The 20,330-nt window shown below is 35.0% G+C and overlaps 1 protein-coding gene across 1 annotated transcript in view; it reads right to left on the reverse strand.

Moving 5' to 3' along the window:
* LYST (lysosomal trafficking regulator) overlaps positions 1-20,330 on the reverse strand; it is a gene marked incomplete at both ends in the record, with an annotated part of 133,230 nt that overhangs the window by 101,512 nt on the left and 11,388 nt on the right. The window contains 8 exons of the mRNA XM_084253644.1: positions 4,465-4,574; positions 5,396-5,462; positions 5,850-6,076; positions 7,809-7,965; positions 9,883-10,041; positions 11,708-12,728; positions 14,753-16,835; positions 18,538-18,628. Of these exons, the coding sequence (XP_084109770.1) occupies positions 4,465-4,574; positions 5,396-5,462; positions 5,850-6,076; positions 7,809-7,965; positions 9,883-10,041; positions 11,708-12,728; positions 14,753-16,835; positions 18,538-18,628 (3,915 nt within the window). The remainder of the gene's footprint in view (positions 1-4,464; positions 4,575-5,395; positions 5,463-5,849; positions 6,077-7,808; positions 7,966-9,882; positions 10,042-11,707; positions 12,729-14,752; positions 16,836-18,537; positions 18,629-20,330) is intronic.

Here is a 20,330-nt window from a genome sequence, read left to right on the forward strand (position 1 = left end):
TTGTTCCAATACCATGCGGTTTTGATGATTATGGCTTTGTAGTATAGTTTGAAGTCTGGGAGTCTGATGCCTCCATTCCCTTCTTTTTTTTTCAGGAGAGCTTTGGCTATTCGGGGTTTTTTGTGATTCCATATGAATTTCATCAATAATTGTTCTATTTCTTTGAAGAATGACATTGAAATTTTGATTGGAATAGCATTGAATCTGTATGTTGCTTTTGGAAGGATGGCCATTTTAATAATGTTTATTCTTCCAATCCATGAGCAGGGGATGTCTCTCCATTTCTTTGTGTCTTCTTCTATTTCTTTTAACAGTGTTTTATAGTTTTCTTTGTATAGGTCCTTTACCTCTTTTGTTAGATTTATTCCCAAATATTTGATTTTTTTTGTTTCAATAACAAAAGGGATGGTCTTTTTGATTTCTTCTTCTTCAGATTTATTGTTTGTGTATAGGAAGGCTACTGACTTTTGCGTGTTGATTTTGTATCCTGCCACTTTACTGAACTGATTGATGAGTTGAATTAGCTTTTCTGTGGAGTTTTTGGGGTTCTCTATGTATAATATCATATCGTCTGCAAATAGTGATAGTTTGACTTCTTCTTTTCCTATTTGGATTCCTTGGATGTCTTTCTCTTGTCTTATTGCCCTGGCTAGGACTTCCAGTATTATATTGAAAAGCAATGGTGAGAGTGGACATCCTTGTCTTGTTCCAGATCTTAATGGAATTGCTTTCAGCTTTTCACCATTGAGAATGATACTGGCTGTTGGCTTGTCATAGATGGCCTTTATGATGTTGAGGTATGTTCCTTGTATCCCAAGAATTTCAAGGGCTTTTATCATGAATGGGTGTTGCACTTTGTCGAAAGCTTTCTCAGCATCTATTGATATTATCATATGGTTTTTATATTTCTTTTTGTTGATGTGTTGGATAACGTTGATTGATTTTCGGATGTTAAACCATCCTTGTGCCCCTGGAATGAATCCAACTTGGTCGTGGTGAATTATCTTATGGATACATTGTTGGATTCTGATAGCTAAAATTTTATTGAGGATTTTTGCATCAGTGTTCATTAGGGAGATTGGCCTGTAGTTTTCCTTTTTTGTGTTGTCCTTGTTCGGTTTTGGTATTAGTGTAATGTTGGCTTCATAGAACGTGTTTGGTATTGTCCCTTCCTTCTCAATTTTTTGGAAGAGTTTGTGAAGGATAGGCACTAATTCATCTCTGAATGTTTGGTAGAATTCATTTGTAAATCCATCAGGTCCTGGGCTTTTGTTTTTGGGGAGGTTTTTGATTACCATTTCAATTTCGCTAATTGTAATTGGTCTGTTTAGGTGTTCTATTTCTTCTTTATCTAGCTTTGGGTGATGGTAGAGTTGTAGGAATTTGTCCATCTCCTCTAGATTGTTAAACTTGTTTCCATATAACTGTTCATAGTAGTTACTGATTATTCTTTTGATTTCTGCTGTGTCCGTTGTGATTTCTCCTCTTTCATTGATGATCCTGTTTATTTGTGCTTTCTCCCTTTTTTCCTTTGTGAGCCTGGCTAGGGGTTTGTCTATTTTATTGATTTTTTCAAAGAACCAGCTCTTGGTTTCATTGATCTTTTGGATTGTTTTTTTAGTTTCAATTTCATTTATTTCTGCTTTGGTTTTTATTATTTCTTTTCTTCTACTGGTTTTGGGGTTTTTTTGTTGTTCTTTTTCTAGATCTTTGAGCTTCGAGATTAGGTTGTTTCTTTGCGTTCTTTCTTGTTTCTTGATGTGAGCTTCTATTGCTATATATTTTCCTCTTATTACTGCTTTTGCTGCATCCCATACATTTAGGATATTGGTGTCCTCCTTGTCGTTCAATTCAAAAAATTTTTTAATTTCTTCTTTGATCTCCTCATTAGTCCAATGGTCTTCCAGTAGTGTGGTTTTTAATCTCCATGAGGTAGGAAAGTTCCTTGCCTTCTTTTTATGGTTTATTTCTAGTTTGATGCCTTCATGGTCAGAAAAGATGGTTGATATGATTTCAATCTTGTTGTATCTGTTGATGTTTGTCTTGTGCCCCAGTATGTGATCGATCCTGGAGAATGATCCGTGTGCGCTTGAGAAAAATGTGTACTCCATTTTTTTGGGGTTTAGTGTTCTATAGATGTCTGTTAAGCCCAATTGCTCTAGGTCTTTATTTAGAGCTTTGGTTTCTTTACTTATTTTTTGTCTTGTTGATCTATCCATTGTTGATAGTGGTGTGTTGAAGTCTCCCACTACGTATGTGTTTTCTCTGATGTCTGTTTTCAGAGAGGACAACAGTTGTCTGATATATTTTGGTGCTCCTTCGTTTGGTGAGTATATGTTAATGAGTGTTATTTCTTCTTGAAGTATTGTCCCCTTGATCATAATGTAGTGACCATTGGGGTCTCTTTTTATCTTTTTGAGTTTGAAATCTGTTTTATCTGATATAAGTATAGCTGTTCCTGCTTTCTTTTTTGGTCCATTTGCTTGTAGGATTGTTTTCCATCCTTTAACTTTGAGCCTATTTTTATCTTTTGTAGCTAAATGTGTTTCCTGGAGACAGCAAAAGGTTGGGTTTTGTTTCTTAATCCAGGCTGCAACTCTGTGTCTTTTTATTGAAGAGTTTAGTCCATTTACATTTAGAGTTAATATTGATATGTTAACATCTGTATTTGCCATTGTGTTTGTCTTTCCTTTGATTTTATTTATTTATTCTTTTAATAACTTTTTTTTTTTTGGCCTTCTTTCATTGTTATTCGTCCCTCTGAGGTTCTGGCTTTAGGACTCCTTGTAGTATTTTTTGGAGTGGGGGTTTAGTTGCAATGAAATTCCGGAGTTTCTGTTTGTCTGGGAAGGTCCATATTCTTTCTTCAAAGAGGAAGGAGAGCTTTGCGGGATAGAGTATTCTTGGTTGGCATCTGTTTTCTTGGAGTCTGTTGACTATGTCCCTCCACTCTCTCCTTGCCCGTAGTGTTTCTTCGGAGAAGTCTGATGTCAGCCTGATTGGTTTTCCTTTGAATGTTATCTGTTTCTTCCCTCTTGCCAGCTTCATTATTTTTTCCTTGTCCTGGATTCTTGGGAGCTTTACTATTATGTGTCTTGCTGTATTTTTTCTTTCGTCGTGGAAGTTTGGTGTTCTTCTTGCTTCTTGTATATCAATTTTCAGCTCCTTCTTCACATTTGGGAAGTTCTCTTCAATTATCTCTTTGAATATTTTCTCTGTTCCTACATCTCTCTCCTCTCCTTCTGGTATTCCTATAACTCTTATATTTCCTTTCCTCATGGAGTCAGATAGTTCCCGAAGTCTTTCTTCGTTCTTTTTCCTTCGTACTTCTCTTTCCTTTTCTGTTTTGGTTCTTTTTATTTCTGTGTCTTCAAGATTACTTATTCGTTCTTCCATTTCATCTATTCTGCTTTCATTGCTTTTCCCAGAATTCTTTAGTTCTTCCATTAATTCTTTGATCTCCTGCATTTCTTTTACTTCCCTCTTTAGGGACTCAATTTCTTTCTTCTGACCATTGTTTTCCCTCTCTAGGGACTCAATTGCATTCTTCTGATCGTTGATTATTTTTCCCTTATCATTGTTTTCCTTTATGACTTCTGTCAGTTTTTTAATCAAGGCAATTTTAAATTCTCTTTCTGGAAGGCTCAGAAATTCTTCCAAGTTATTGTCGTTGCAATCTGGGGGCTGGCTTTCTTTTTGTGGTGTGCTTTTTCTCTGGAGAGTTGCTAGGTTGCGTGTGGTTCTTCTCCTCCCTACTGTCTGTTTTCTAATTTGCCGTATGCGTTGGGACACTGTGTTGTTGGGACTGGCCGGCATCTTGGGTGGGCTTCTCTGTTCCCCTCTGGTTCTTCCAGGAGTCATCTGTCAGTTTCAAGCAGCCTTTACTGGAGAAGACACTAGTGGTTTTTAACCTCATGATCTACAGGGTTCCCTAGGGCCTGCAGGGCTGGAATGGAATGATAAAATGGCAGAGTTCAGGAATACCCAATCTTGCTTCAAAGAAAAGATGCTCCAAGGTATTCTATTTGCTTATGCTTCTAGCAAAGAATTCATTATAAAAATGGGTTTCTTAGCAAAGAACAGTCTAAAAGTTATTAAATTACACTGGTGAAAAACAATGATATAAGATAACTGAAGAGTGAATAATAATTTTCTAAAAAAGTATAATCCTCAAAATGGCTATAATTACTCATAATTAAGTTCTCTTCAGTAATTAAGATCATTTACCATTTCTTAAGCACAAAAATTGGGGGTGGAAAAGGTGATCTATCTGGTTAGCCAAAATAGAAGTGAAGTGGATTAAAAAAAAGTGCAAATAATAAAATAATTGAGAACCTCACACATAACAAAGAATTGATGGTACAATAATTACCACATCAAAAGTGAGAGCTTAGTGATTTCCAAATAATTTTTAAAATATTCTATTAGGTATCAGTGAAAAAAATTTAATTATAGCATATTTACTATACAAGGAGATTTCTCCAGAAATATTCTCAAAAGAAGGGTTAGCTCTTCTGAACATGTTCTTGAACTCATCAAAGATACCAAAAGGTCGACCAATACTCTCTGGCATGCTAAATTAAAGAGAGAAGGGGGAAAAATTAAAGTCAATACACAATTAACTAAAGGAACATAACAAGCAATTTCACTGAAAGAGATAAAAATACTATTGTTATATCTTAAATGGATTATAAATAGTCTAATAATCCAAAGTTTTGCAGAGGAAATAGCAACATATTTTGATAGAATGGACTCATTGTAAAGTGATTTGATTGTATAATGGGCTGATTGTAAAGCAGGGGTCCACTATAATAAGAAGATATCATAAACCCCTAGAAAAATGCACCGAGAAGGGTAATCATCACTTTTGAGGTATGGCTGCCAAATTGTGTAAGCTGGAATTAAATCATGAGGAAACATATGACTAATCCAAATTAAAACTCTGTGTATATTAGCCTTAATTATCCAACTAAAATTTAGGTATCTCCAACTAAATTTAAGGTTTCTATATATTTATTCATTACATACATGTATTCATTATGAATTTTTCAAATGCTTATGAAGGTACAGAGTAGAAAGTAGGTGCTCAATCAATATCTGACATAGCAGTAATACAGTGTTTAGACTGGGTTGCAGTCCTCAAAATACATTGCTATGTATCTGACCCTGAAAAACTCACTCAATTCATTGAAATCTAGATTTTCCTTTCTATAGAACCAAGCTACTTATAGGTCTACTGCATTGGATATTTCTGAGGAATAAAGAAATGAAGCACATAAAGCTATTTTTGAAATCATACAACACTGCCCCACTGGAAGTCATTATTATCAACTCTTCATTGCATGAAACAACAAAACAATTTCAACTTGCTATCTAAAACTAAATTTTAACGCACCTTGAAAATTGGAATCAGCTTGTGTTAAAATATTCAAGAAGCCTCCTAAAAGAGTTTTCACAGTTCCCTGGAGATTAAAAAACAATCCATAAGAAATTAAATTTCTTACCTCTGAAAATAACTAGAAAGAATGCTATGGTTAGCAGTACACATAATGTTTATAGTTTGTTTTCAAAACAATGACCACATATTGTAATTGAGTACAATATAAAGAAATACAACTCATTCTCAGAAATATACTGGATTTTCATTATTAGTTAAGTCAATGACAGCTGTAACTTTTAATGGTATTTTAAAGAACTATGAAATTAGAAGATTTTTAGAGTAACATTTTTAGGTAAAAACACACCTAACATATTATAAAAGACCACCTCAAATAATTTTAGACAAGCTGAGTTCTAAATAAGGAGAGTAATTGGGACATGAGTGTGATAAAATTATGGATCCCATTTACCTGTTGCATGAGCAGAAAAACATTCTTTTCTTTCTGCCTGATGATTTTCAAAAAACTCTCAAATACATGGGCAAGTACATCAAGTTTGGCTTTACTAGTAGAAAGTAAATTTAATTCCAGCATACAAATCTCAGGATATATTAATTCCCCTTGAGTGAGGTTTTCAAGTAAATCATTTGGACTGCTTGGTGCACTGAACTCCTCTGCTTCAGGCTTTAAGTCTATACCTGAAAAGGGGAAAGAAAAGATTTTGATTCAATTAAAAAAGTACTTTAAATCTCATTGATCATTTTGGCTTACAAAAGTGCTATTCATAAGAAGATGTTCACAAAAACTTTACCTACAAAATTTTGATTATTTGTATCCTGACTGATCAAATTTTGGACATTTTGAAGATAAATGTGTAGCCTTAAAAAAAATTTTGTTCATGTGCCTGTTATCCATCTGTATATCAACAGACACATGAAAAAAATGCACACCATCATTTATTACCAGGGAAATACAAATCAAAACCACCTCACACAAAAAGACCAGAAACAAGTGTTGGTCAGGATGGAAAATAGTATGGACAGTTCTCAAAATATTAAAAGTGGATCTATTATGCCACTCCTAGGTATCAACCCAAATAATACAAAAATATTAATTCAAAGGGATATATGCACTCCCATGTTCATTGCAGCACTATTTACTATCACCAAGCTATTGAAACAACTTTAGTGCCCAAAGACAAATGAGTGGATTAGGAAGATGTGGTATATAAACACAATGGAATATTACTCAGCTATCAAAATAGATAAGCTCTTATCATTTGGGACAAGGATGAAACAGGAGGGGGTTATATTAGGCAAAATAAGTCAGAAAGAGAAAGACAAATACCAGATGGTATCACTTATATGTGGAATATAAGGAAATAAAACAAAGGGCCAGACAAAACTAAATCAATAATAAATCCTAGATAAAAAAATCTAGGATTATTTATAAATAAATAAATTATATATTTATAAATAAATCTAACTGTGGAATTGAGGCTACCAGAAGGAAGCTAGAAAGTAAAGTGGGGAAGGAGCACAATGGACTATGGTGGAGGACCATGGGTGTCTTGCTGGTGGTAACAACACCTGAAAGAGGTGGTTCAATAGCTCTAAATCATATTAAATGTTGTAAACCAATGTTACCTCAATTTAAAAAATAAAAAAAGGTATTTTTTGATTTTCAAGAGAAAGACAAATATTATGAACAGTAATTTTTATAGACACATGATAAAGATTTAACACACTGCTTTAACAGACACCACTGGGGGGGGGGAAAAAGTATTATCCCAAACTTACTACCGTCAAAATACTTAAATCACAGTGCAGTTTATTTGACTACTCTCTCTATCAAAGTAGTAAGTGAGCTAATGATAGGATGAATTCTGTATACATGAAAAATTGCATCTTAGAAAATTCAACTGATATGCTCTTAAGAGAGAGTGCTGTGCTCCTAAAAACAAACAAAACTGATATAGCTAAGAAATTTATCAATATCTACATAGATAAGAATTTTTCACGATCTAGTCAGCAAACCTTTTCAGAGATGCCTTCCCTGACCATTAACACATCACCCTGTTTTATTTTCTTTATATTGCTTATTTCTCATACTTGTTTGGCTTTTCCTCTGGAATATAAATGAAAGCAGGGACTTTACTATACATTACTATACTATACTATACTATACTACTATACTATACTTTACTATACATCCTGTATACTTAGGCATTCAATGTTTGTGATAACAAGATATATCTCTCTATATGAACTGCATTTATGAAAGCAGGAATTTGTTGTCAATATCAAATAAAATAAAAATGTAATGAACTTTTTAATTTGTAAGGCAATACAAAATTTTAAAGTGATACCATTTTGCTAATAAACAGCCTGAACTGCAAACCCAATCATAAGTATTTCAGTGATATTTTACCATCATCTCGGGTTTCACTATCTTCAGGATTGCTTTCACTATCTGCTTCATAACCTTCTTCTTCAATCAGAAGTCTAAAATTACAACACTGAGGATCCTCAGCTTCTTCTGAAAAATCACCAGGTTGGGACGACAATTCTTCTTCAGACTGATGACTCTATAAGATCAATGTAATTAAAAGGCAAAAGTTACATGTCCTCATTTTCAGTAATAGAATATTTATTATTTAAGTTATTTTAAGAACTATTTCTGTATTCCCTTTAAGAAAAGAATCTTAGGAATCAATATTAGCTATAAAAATTATGAAATTAATGCAGCAAAAATTTTCAGAGTCTCTTAGACAACTTGATTCACATGTCAAAGATGGAAGTCTCCAGATTAAGCTACAGATCATTTCAGTGTTATTGAAAAGTTAGTTTAAGAAATTTCTTTTTTGTTGTTAAAGATTTATTTATGTATGTATATATATAAGAGCTGAGCTGCAGGCCAGAGATGGGGGGGGGGCAGTGAGAGGATTCACCAGAGACAGAGTGGGGAGCAGAACAGGCAGATCTACTGAAATGCACTGTGAGGGGTGCAGCGGGTGAGTCAGGAGAGGTCTGCTGCACCATGTGGGTCACCTCCCTGGCCGGGGATTGAACTCATGCTGCAGTGGCTGCAGATAGCTTCATAGTGCTGTGTCCTAACACCCTGTGCCACCAGGGAGGCCCCTAGTCTAAGAAATTTCATTCTAGTTACACAGTAGGAAATGACCAATAATCACAATGAGGTGGAATTATACTTCTTAGGACTTAATGCTAGTAAATACATATTATTTTTACATATTTATTGAGAGAAAAACTTTCATCACAGGATTTTTATAACTAAAATATTTCATAGATTAGCCAAGGAAGATATGAAAAATTTTCAAAGGGATTAACTTTAATATTTCATTCAGAATGCAAGCATCTCAGAAATTAAGAATTTCAGCAATAACTTCCTATGTAGTACCTCGTGGCATAAATTTTTTCTTTCCTTATAAAGATACTATTAAATATCTTCACTTTAGAAAATATTTTTTTCTTTTTTCTTTTTAAAGATTTATTTATTTTTATACAAGAACTGGGGTGCAGGTCAGAGGCACAGGAGGGTGAGAGGATTCATGAGAGACAGAGCGGGGAACAGAACAGGCAGACTGACAAAATACACTACTGAGTGGAGCAGCTGGTATGACAGGAGAGGTCTGCGTGCCATGTGGGTTTCTCCCCACCTGTCCGGGAATGAAACCCACGCTGCAGAGGCTGCAGAGAGCTTCACAGCACTGCGCACAACCCGCTGTGCCACCGGGGAGGCCTTAGAAAACATTTTCACTTAAAGAAGCTCAGCGCAAGATTAACAGAAGGTTGAATACAGTAGATACTTTAACCATTTCCAGTTCACCACTGATTCAGTTATATAATGAAGGCTTAATATCTATTTCACTAAGTTGTTATGACAATAGTGACATAAAATAGTATGGCAGATATATGGCTAGACCAAGGAATTAAAAGATAAGTTATATATAGAGAAAAGATCAGAAATGATTAAGGGTAAAAGAAATGTAAAAAGAGAGGAAAATGAACTAAATATGCATCACAGTTCCAAGAAAAAAATTAAAATAATTCTTTTAGAAAAAATATGTTAATGTGAACAACTAAAAACTATAGTTGCTATTTCAATTGCAAGTACTAGTTATTTTTATATCAAAAATTTAAAATTGGAGCGAAATAAAGGACAAGATAGCTGAGTTGTCACATCTCTGAATTATCATTTAATAAACCATCATTTATATGTAAGACTACATTTCTATCCTACAGGGAGTAATTCTCAGTAAATGTCCAGTATAGATTAAAAAAAAAAAGCATGTGTTATTTGTCTCCTGTTTTTTTATGAGCTACGTGTTATTTGTCTCCCAGATGATGGAGACATGACCCACGGAACTCACCTGACCAAAGCCTCACACGTATGTTCTAACTACATTCATTGGTGTCGCAAGCCCATCCTACACACTTGTGCTAGCCATACGTGAACAATACAGACTGCACGTTATTCATACCTTCTCAGTCATAGCATCATGTTCAAAGTCTGCGGAATGATTCCCCAGTGCAACTCGAAGCAGCGCGTCAAATAAAGGCTTTGCTAATTCCGTTTCAATTACCCTTGACTGGGAAAGGTGGTCCTTCACTTCAAACAATATATTTTCCACAGTCAAGTTCTAAGGTAAAATAAAAGAGTCTAAGAATATAATGACATATTTTATGAAAAATCTAAAACAGTAACAAAATAAATGATAAATTAATTTTCCTTAACAAGTAGAAACTAGTTCATTTATTTGCAGTTGCTATGAGAGGAAAATCACTATAAATATCTAGTTTTTAATGCAAAATCCTATTACAATTAATATTATTTCTATTTATTAAAGGCTTTACTCAAAGTACTCAATTTTGAATTTCAGTGTAGTCATAAGTTAATTGTATCACAAAAAAATATTTAGTTCAGTTTTGATTAAAGTCTCCAGATTCTATAAATTCCTCATTCTTAGAGATTCCTTAAAACTAGAAGAAAAGCTTACATTCTAATCCTCTTCTCTCTCTCCTTTCATTACTCTTTGTGGCCTTGAAGAGAACACTTGCTACTCAGCAACATCCCCCAATATCAGGTGATGAGGCCATCAAGATAGGTAAGAAACTGACTTCTGCCTTAAGGAATTCTCTCAAACACAGATACATACTGACAAGCTATGATGACAACCACACTATATACCAATTTCTGTGAGAACAAAAAAGAGAGAAGGTGCCTGAGATATGTCAAAGGTATCCCAAAGAAGGGTTTGTATGGGATGGGCAATAAAGAACAAATTACAGAATCAGAGGAAGAGAATATGCCAGGCAGAACACTAACCAAAGAACGGAAGTAGTAACAAAGAACAGCATCCTAAGAAGCTGTCGGCTCCGTATAACTGATTTCAGCATAGTGAAGAGTGGCAGGAATGAGGCTAAACTGTGAAGGGCTTTGTATGCTAGTCTAAGGAGTGCGGATTTTAATTGTGAGCAATATGTTAGATATTTTAGAAAGGAGCTAATATGGAGACTGGAACTCCAACAAGGGGAATCTCTTGGCTGACAGAACAGTTAGGGGTGAGTCAGTTAAAAAAAGAATGTTTATGCCAACTTCAATGGTTCTGCAGGGGGAGAGCCTGAAATGGGGATTTCTCTTTTGTTAAGAAGTGCTTTCTGGAGAAATATGTAAGGGCACCAGAGAAGCCAAGTATGTTGGGGAAAGAACCCAGGCAAAGATGTAATTTCAGAAGAAATGTCTGCCTTGGGCTGATTCCATGGAAAGTTCTGGAATCTGAACTGTACCACAGAGTTGTACCCTATGCCTAGAGTCACATCCTTCAGTCACTGGTTATGAGCACCCTTCTTAGGCATCTTCTAGGCGGGCATCTCTCATCAGCCAAGAGCAATCCTTGGGAGATGGGTGCAGATGTGTCTTTAGCAATCAACACTTGTAACAGATGGCAGGTGGGTGCATCAGCTTGGTGAAGGGGATCCAAGCAGAGCACCAAACAGGATCACACCAAGATTTTAAACTTTTAAAAACACAATATCCATTATTTCTCATTCAATGTTTAATGCAAATTTAATGCCTTTTGGGGTTGATAGCTTTGTCACATATAGGTTTTACATTGCAAACTAAACTCTACATTTTTTAGGAAAGAATTAGATCATGTACTCCTTTTGTGTCCGCCACAGTACTTGTACTGTGCCTAGCATATTGGAGCTTCCTAAAATTTAGAAACTTTGGAAAAACAATAATATCACATAGAAACTTTAAAATATATATATTACATAATAATTGTACAAAGGACAAGTTATTACCTGATTAGGTAACTCCAATTCTATCTTTTGTTGACTAACTCTGGTGCTCTGAAGGCAAATGGCCAGAAGGGCTTCCAAAAGTCGTATGCTCTGAAGTGAAGTCTCACTTTCTTGACTTGTAAATATATTTGCTTCCTCAGGAGCAGCTTCAGTTGCTGAAATTTGTTCCACATTTATGGAAGAAATATTCTGTGATTCTAAGTTACCCAAACTATCAGCACTCTTTTTTAGATTACCCAGTTCTGGTGGTAGAGAATCACTTTCAACTGATAACACATCTTCTTTCACAAAGATCTCAGATTGAGAAGTTATGTTTAAATCCTGGTTTTCATTTACACTTACATCTCCTTCCTTTTTACCTTGATCTTCTTCGTGACTCCTAAATAGTTTCTGTATTATCATAAATATTAATTTATGGCACACTTGGAAACCACCAAGCCTATAAAACTGTTTCTGGAAAACTGGACTCAACATGTAGATCCAACGACACATGGACCAAATGTCTGCTGCCTGGTGCATATGTTCAGGAGAAGGCAGGACAAGGCTCTCGAGAGACAAACATGGCAGCATATGAGGCAAAGGCTCACTTGCTGTACTGTCATAGCCAGAAGTGTCTTCTGAATCATTGGCTGAGTCTCTATCAGATTCTGCTTCTTTACTCACACATAAGAATGCCACACAGAGGAACAGGTTTATCGTGTTGATGTGAATATCCTGGTTAACAGTCTTCCATTTCTTTGGGTAAGCTTCTTTGAGGCCAGCATAAAATTTGCTAAGACTCTGAGGAGACTCTGAATAAGCTTGCTGGTTATGAACAGTACCTACATTTACAGATGACAGCTCCTTCTGGTCAGTGTCTAAGCCATCAATACCTGGAACTGAAGACTCTTTCTTCTGTTCCCCAAGGCTGATTATCAGAGTTTCAAATGCTTTTAAGGAATGACTTCGAATACCATCTAAGTAATTTAATTCAATTATTTGATTTACTCCATTACAACTTAAAAACAAATCTCTTATTACTCTGTGAAAGAAAAACACACAAGAAATTTATATATGAAAACATCACTTGTAAACAGCTACATATACTAATTAAATGTTATTATACATGATATATACTAAACACTACCTTATAATCTGGTCTCATCGCATCTTGCATAAATCTTTTTCCCTTTAAATACTACCTTATTTAATTCATCAATTATCTGGCTCAAGTCCTTTGACATGATCAGACTCCCAAGTTACTTTCTAATTATTTTCACATCCTTCTTCAAATACTGTATATATGGCTACAGCAACATTTAAAAAGAGGATTACATGCATCACAAGTTGAATGAAGCAATACATGAAGAACATTTCCTTCAAATGGCAAATTCTATATAAATTGTAAATGCCACAATCACCACCACACTTGAGGCAGACATCTCAAAAGCAGGTAGGCATATGTGTATCTGTTTACCTAAGACTTTTTGTTTGGTTTAAATCTGCACATCCTAAAGGGAAAGAAACAAACTAAACACTTGAAGATTTTCAGCTGTCTCAGGTGGGGCTCAAGTATCTCACTAGGATCAGGAATCCTAGTAATAACTTAAATATAAATCAGCCCAGTAAAGAGGCAGGTTGTCAACAAATAAGCCAAGGAGTTACAAACTTTCAAATCAAAGTCAGGTCTATTCAAACAATGTCAGAATGTTGGGAATTTAAAAAAAATTATGGCAAATAGTATGATTATAAGTTGATTTAGAATCATTTATAGGTTTTTTTAAAAAGATTTATTTATTTATTTTTTAAAAATATATTTTATTTTTATATTCCCCATACAATTGCAACCCCCTTATTTTGACCCCCAACCCTCCTCTCCCCGCCCCCCACCACCCATAGAGTGTCTCTGGTTCATAGTTGTTTGTTGATTTAAGCAAGAGCTGGTGTACAGGCCCGAGGCCCGAGGCCCGGGAGGGTGAGAGGATTCACTAGAAACAGAGCGGGGAGCAGAACAGGGAGACAACCGAAATACAATGCTGAGGGGAGCAGCGTGCATGACAGGAGAGCTTTGCCACGCCATGTGGGATTCTCCCTGGCCTGCCAGCAATCGAACCTGCACTGCAGAGGCTGCAGACAGCTTCACAGTGCTGCACTCAACCCTCTGTGCCCCCCTTTATAGGTTTTTAAAGTGGCATAATTATTATTTGAAAGACCTGACTACCTATCAGAAGTGAGTATTACTTATATAATTATTGTTTAAGTACCACATATGATAATCACAAAATCTGGAAAACCGATTGGTGGAATTTAAATTAAAATTTTTTTCTTTAAAATTTATAATTTTTTCTAGATACATTACTCAGTAAATAAATGTAAATATAACATTAAAAAAACAATAATACCCTTAGTTACACTGCTTCAGTAAATACCAATTTAGCTATATACACATTTCACAGAGTTGCAAACATTGGACGATATGCTCAATCTTGCATATTTTATCCATGAAATATATGAGTATCTTCTCATGTTCCAACATGATCTTCGTAAACATTTCTAATGGCCAATAATATTCCATTAAGTAAATATATAATAAATATATTAATATTATTAATAAATAATCAATAAATTATTTATTATTTATCATTAATAAATAATTCATTAATAATTAATAAATATAATAAATATATTTAACCCTGTTCTTGCTGTTGGACATCTGTATTGTGTCCATTTATTTCTCAGAAATATTTTGAAACCTTTACTATTTTGTTACTGAGAAATTAACATTAATCACTCTATCCCCTATAATCACCCTTCAAGAAAGGAAGGGAGTGAGTAAGAGAGGAGGCAGGGAAGGAAAACAGAAAGTTTAAAAAATCTGTCATGGTACAAGAATTTTTTTTTTTTGTTAGACTAAAAGTAAATTCTAGCAAAAAATTAAGAGTAAAGATAATTTACTGACAAGACACTAGAGTTATCAGGGTTAGAAGTTTAAATGCATATACTTTATCACACATCTCAAATCATACAATAAGAGAAAAATATCTCCATACATGCACACATACAAACCTTGATTTAAGCAGAGCAGGCAGAGTTTTTAAATAAATCTGAAGCACTTCCTGAGGCAAACACTGGTTTTGATGGCTACATATATGAGTTCGAGTTGACATAATGCTAAGATGTTGACAGTGATGTGCTAATTCAACTCCTCTTTGAAGCACAGGATTAAATATGTAATTATACAATTTCCATTGAACAACTATATTGCCTTTCTGCATTAAATTGCAAATGTGAGTTGCAATTTGTATACTATGTAATCTGTCTTCTTCAAAAACAAAGTTCTGATAAGCCTCTAAGGCATCCCATTTCCAAAACAAATCTTCAGAAACACTGCTGGGCAGGATCCCCTGAAATCTGTAAGAAGGACTGGATAAACTCGAGGAAGGCTCAGCATCACATGAGCTTCCCTGCAGTGTCTCCTCTAATTTGGCTAGTTGATCAGAGTCAACAGTACAAATATTGCAAGCTGCTTTTTTAATTTTCTGTGATATCTCAGCTCCTCCTAGCTGATCCAAAATAAGCTTGTTAAGGATATTCAGTATGTGCTGCTGAAAATTTTTCAGTGCTGGCAATTTAAAAGCATGGAGCAAAGGAATGATTACAGATTTGGGATCCATACAACAGCATATTCCAACATTATGAACACCTGATAGAATCTGGACACAAGTGCTACTCAAGGAAGCCTGCTGCAGTAGGCGTAAACACTGATGAGCACACACTGCAATACAACAGCACCGCTCAGGATAATAAACATCTCCATCTGCAGTCTCTTCAAATGGGTTTTTGGAAACCTGGTTTTTAAAAGCTGAAACCAGAAGGCCTGAGAGGTCTCGGTGGTGATGCATAAAGTGAGAATATTCACATCGTCTGTGTCTTTTTCTTGTACACACTGAATGATGAAGTTGCTCTGATTTCACTTTTTTGACAGTGCTCATGATTTTCATTACACTATTTACTAGGACTTTTAAATGTTCTGAGGCCTCAGTAGGAACGCTCTCTCTTAAAACCAGCCATTCCATTTGAAGAACTGCTGTTTCAAATAAATTAAACCCATGATGCTGAATGAATTCTTGAACCAAATCCATGGCTTGACTGAAGAAGAAGGGATTTGAAGCTGCACTTTGAAGACAACAGATCAGGATCTGTAGAACTCCTTCTAGAAGCTCCGGTAAAAGAAGGGCTCTATGACGATACTTTGAAAATTCAAAAACTTCCTGAACCTCCTGTAGTGTTTTCTTTTGTCTCGGTGCAAAGGGGTCAGGCTGTTTTTCTAGGCAAGTTCTAATTTTTAAAGCTGCTCTAAGCAATTCAGTCAAATTTTTTCTAAGACTTTCTGGCATCACCTCTGCAGTACTAATATCTACTGACATGAGATGCAACACTGTTCGAAAAAGCATACGTTGAATCAAAGCCACCGGTTCTTGAGTCCAACCTGCAGAAACCATTTGATTCTCCAAAGTGTCGTTTTGATTACAACAGTCCCCAAAGCCTGCTAGGAATTCAGTCAGTGTGGGTACGACACTGGCTGCTAGAGCAGAATTATGATTCAAGGCAATGTCAAACTTACAAACTTTCTCTAATAAAGATAATAAAACATGACATAAATCAAATGGTGTATTGTTCATGTGACTGATAACAGACAAGGCAGCTGGCTCACTTAAAATGTCAGTGTTTAACTCCTGCCTTGGAATAATCTCTCTGGAATTTTCCAAAGCCATGGCGTCAGGAGGCGTCTGTTTTTCTTTGGTTGGTAAGTGGTCAAGTTTTGCTGTAAGGTGGTCTTCTTTAGGAGGCTGTGTTACAAACTGCGGCAGCAGATGGGACCGTCTGCGCTTAATCCTCACTGTACTTTTCTCATCCGAATTGACCTCTGAATCTGAGGTGGAAAGCTGCGTCTTTCTTGCATCTCTTATAGAATAGCGATGGGTAATTGTACGCGGTCGTCTGTTTTTTCGAAAAATGTTTACTTTTGCAGAAACCTGACCAGATGGGGCACTTCCTTCTAAATATAATTTTTCCTGAGTAGATCTTTGTGAACTTGAGTTCTTTTCTTTGGTCAGGATTATATCAATTGAGAATGGCAGATTAAAATCTAATGAAATGAAGAAAGGACTTTTAGAATACCATAATATGTTTGCAAACTGGATTTATATAGGCAATTATCCTCTTATCATCCCATTAGAAGTTTTTCCTCAGTATATTTTCACTGTGATTTTCTCTAGCTATTTGTTATGTCTCTGGGTTACTTACCCTCCACGTCCCCCATGTAGGGCTTATCCTCACATAAGTACTACATGGCATTAGTTCAAAGGATACACATTGATTTGGAAAAAAACAAAGGAGAACAAAATTAGGGAAGCAAATCTGATTTAAAGCCACATATTGCATTCTAATGTCTGCATATGAGGATCTTTAGATTATCTGCTACTTAGCACTACTATTCATGCCATTTTATGTCTCTTCTGATAGTGTTATTAAATAATATATAGAGGTATATTCTGGAAAATGGCATTAAGTTTATAGACCTGATATAACTTTGGAACTTTAAGAACTTCCAAAATTGTTACTAGCAAGGAACTATAAAGATGATCCCTGAAAGCACAGTTTTTATACAATAGATTCTAAATGTTCTTTGAGACAAGTTAAATGAATTCTTCACTCAAAATGTTTACTCTGTATGCCATGTATGCACCAGTAGAAGCATCACTGTTTTGTCCTCAATGTCTAGAGCCAGCACTCAATAACTATTTCTTGGAGAAATGAATGAATCCTCCTCACTACTTAAAAGGATACGAAAATTGGTATTTCCCTTTGTAAATAATATAATAAGTTCTATGTGAAAAATATAGTTGCAATTTAGAATGAATAAAAATTTGTAAACAAAAAATGTGTTCTTTAATTAAGAGGAGGGAGGAATTACAAGGAGTCTGAGAAATTCCACCTATGCAAATGATACAGGCAACAAAGACAATGACCCCAAAAGAACACTAATCAATTTCTTAAGTGATTAACAACTTGCAAATTTTTCATATTCAGAAGAATATAAGAGTAGAGTTAAGCAGGATAAATATTACAAGACCTTAGATAATTTCCTAAAAAGAGAGCTTCATATCAGAAATATATTAAAAATGCATACATGATGTTAAAATACATTAGTTTTTTTTAACCTGAGAGATCCTTGAACATCTCACAATTCACATATCCCAGAAAATGGGAAGAGGGGGGAAATGTTAGTCTCTCCATGAGAACATTCAAGTTTCATATACTTAGTATTATATATATTTATTCAAAATTAGAAATATGTACAGCGTTGATCTTAAGTATAATTCTACCAGCCTTGAAATAAAGTGCTATTTCAAATTTGCCCTTCAAAAGCAACATTAGATAAACTAAACTAAAAAAATACTGCAAAGTCATTGATAGAGTGCTAATAACAGAAAGTAACCTTTTCAATAAGCAAGGAACTTTAATTTCTTTCTTTAAACTTTTCATTATCCTTTTCTCAGAAGTTATGTTACGTTCCTAGATTTACTCCTCTTGGTAAGTGCTTTGTTTCTTCTTATGTTTTCCAAACAAAATTACATTCAAGAAATACCCTGAGAAGCACCATGGTTTTTATATAATTAGAAGAAATAAAAACGTGCTTGCCTAAAGAATTTTTCATTAAGTGTAACACTAATACATACTGCTCTGAATTTGAACTATGCAACCATTAAGGCTGAAGTAACTTTTCAGTGGAACATTTTTCCTCAGTGGAATTTTGATAACAGAAGTGATATGATAAAGAAACATACCTGTTGCCTTTTCTTCTTGAACAGGTATCTTCCATACCAGCGGAAGAAGTGACAGGAGAAGAGTAAGGAGTTCTTCTCTGCATGTTAATGCCTACATTTGAAACAAAAAAAGTCTTCATGTTCTGAGTTCATGCAACATTAATTCCTAATACCTGGTCTTGAATTGAACCCCCAAAATCCTTTTTCTTAAAAGGTTACATTTGAGAAGCTAAGAATTTAACCGATCTTGAATCCTATTAAAGCTGGATACTTTTCACTTTATAAACCTTTCCAGTGGCAAAAGAATGTAAGAGTATTTGTAGGTATTTAGCACATTCTTGCTGATTTTTCCCAAAATGGTTATTATGACCATCATGCACATTGCAAGAATTCCTCACCTATGAAAAAACAAATGAGCTAGGTGAAAATGAAAAGTTAAGCCCTATTTCATTAGCAAACCATAACATGAAGTTACAAGAAAAGTGTGAAATCTTCATGCAGTTAAATGTAAAAGTGAGAGAACACAATTTTAAAAGGGAAATTGACATTATTAATCAATAATATATATATAGAAAGACTTATTAGTGAAGGAGAGCCAAAAAATATTTACTGACTGCACACTAAATGTCCATAGCATTTACTGTCTTACCCTTTCTGGAGGATATGGTCCAAGCCCTGGCGAGGGTCCCCTCATTTGGTCCATCAAATACATACACACAAACAGTTAAAGAACAATAAAAGGCATGTAGTATAAGTACCCAGGTGTAGAACAGGTATTCAGTTTAGGAGTTTAGAAGAATGTACAATCATTATCAGAAATATGGAAGTGGGATTGAAGCCAGAAATTTGGGACACTTGGGTCATGGCAATCAAGGAATTAATGACAAAAGTTTAAATTTCTTGCATCAATCAGTAGAAAGGGTGTTCCAGATGACAAAATCAGATTTACTTGTTAGAAAGACCATTCCAATCACTGTATAGAGGATCAAATTGGTGGTACAGGGGAAGGGATCCATCAATGAGAGGTAATGATGGGCAGAAGTCTATGACCGTAAAATTGAAAAGAAAAATGAAATATCTGAGAAATTACATGGGAGAAGTGAAATGACCAAAGTTAATTTCTATGGGGTCTAAGGAAGAAAAAAAAATCTAAAAGCACTTGCAGGTTTCTGGGTTTAGGCAACCAGGTGACTGAAAGTGTACTTACCAAGGATTTAGGTGTGGTATTAAGTTGAGATAAAGATGATGGATATGTTAAGATTATTTTAAACATAATGAGTTTAAGAGAGCTATAGGATATCCAGATGGAGAGGGTTTTTCAATAAACAGTTGGATAAAGATCTGAAACTTAAGAAAAAGATGTGAAAGAAATAAAAAGATTTGGGGGTCACTGGGGCAGAAGTCAAGGACATATATGAGACTTCCTAAGGAGCATATGTAGAGTAACAAGAGAAGAATGATGACAATGATGACAATGTTGCTCTGGAGAGCAACATTTAAAGAATTAAGGATGGTAGTGTTGAAGAGAAGTCTGCAAAGGAGCCCTCCCCACCAATCCCCAAAGAAGTAGAACAAGAGTAATCAAGATTCGAGACTGTTCAGGTAAGAAAAGAGCCAACCAAGTAAAGAATTGTGGGTCTTAATTGTATAAAATGGTGGCTGAAAAGCATTTAGCAAATAGAAAGTTATCAGTGACCCTAACAAACACAGTTTTAGTGGAGTTACTAGGGTGCAAGTCCAATGACAACAGGCTGAAGAGTTGAAGGGAATAAGAAGACAGAAACATAATACTTAGACTATTCCTTTATGGTGTC

Source organism: Talpa europaea (assembly GCF_964194135.1).
Source record: "Talpa europaea genome assembly, chromosome: 14".
Taxonomy (NCBI): Eukaryota; Metazoa; Chordata; class Mammalia; order Eulipotyphla; family Talpidae; genus Talpa; species Talpa europaea.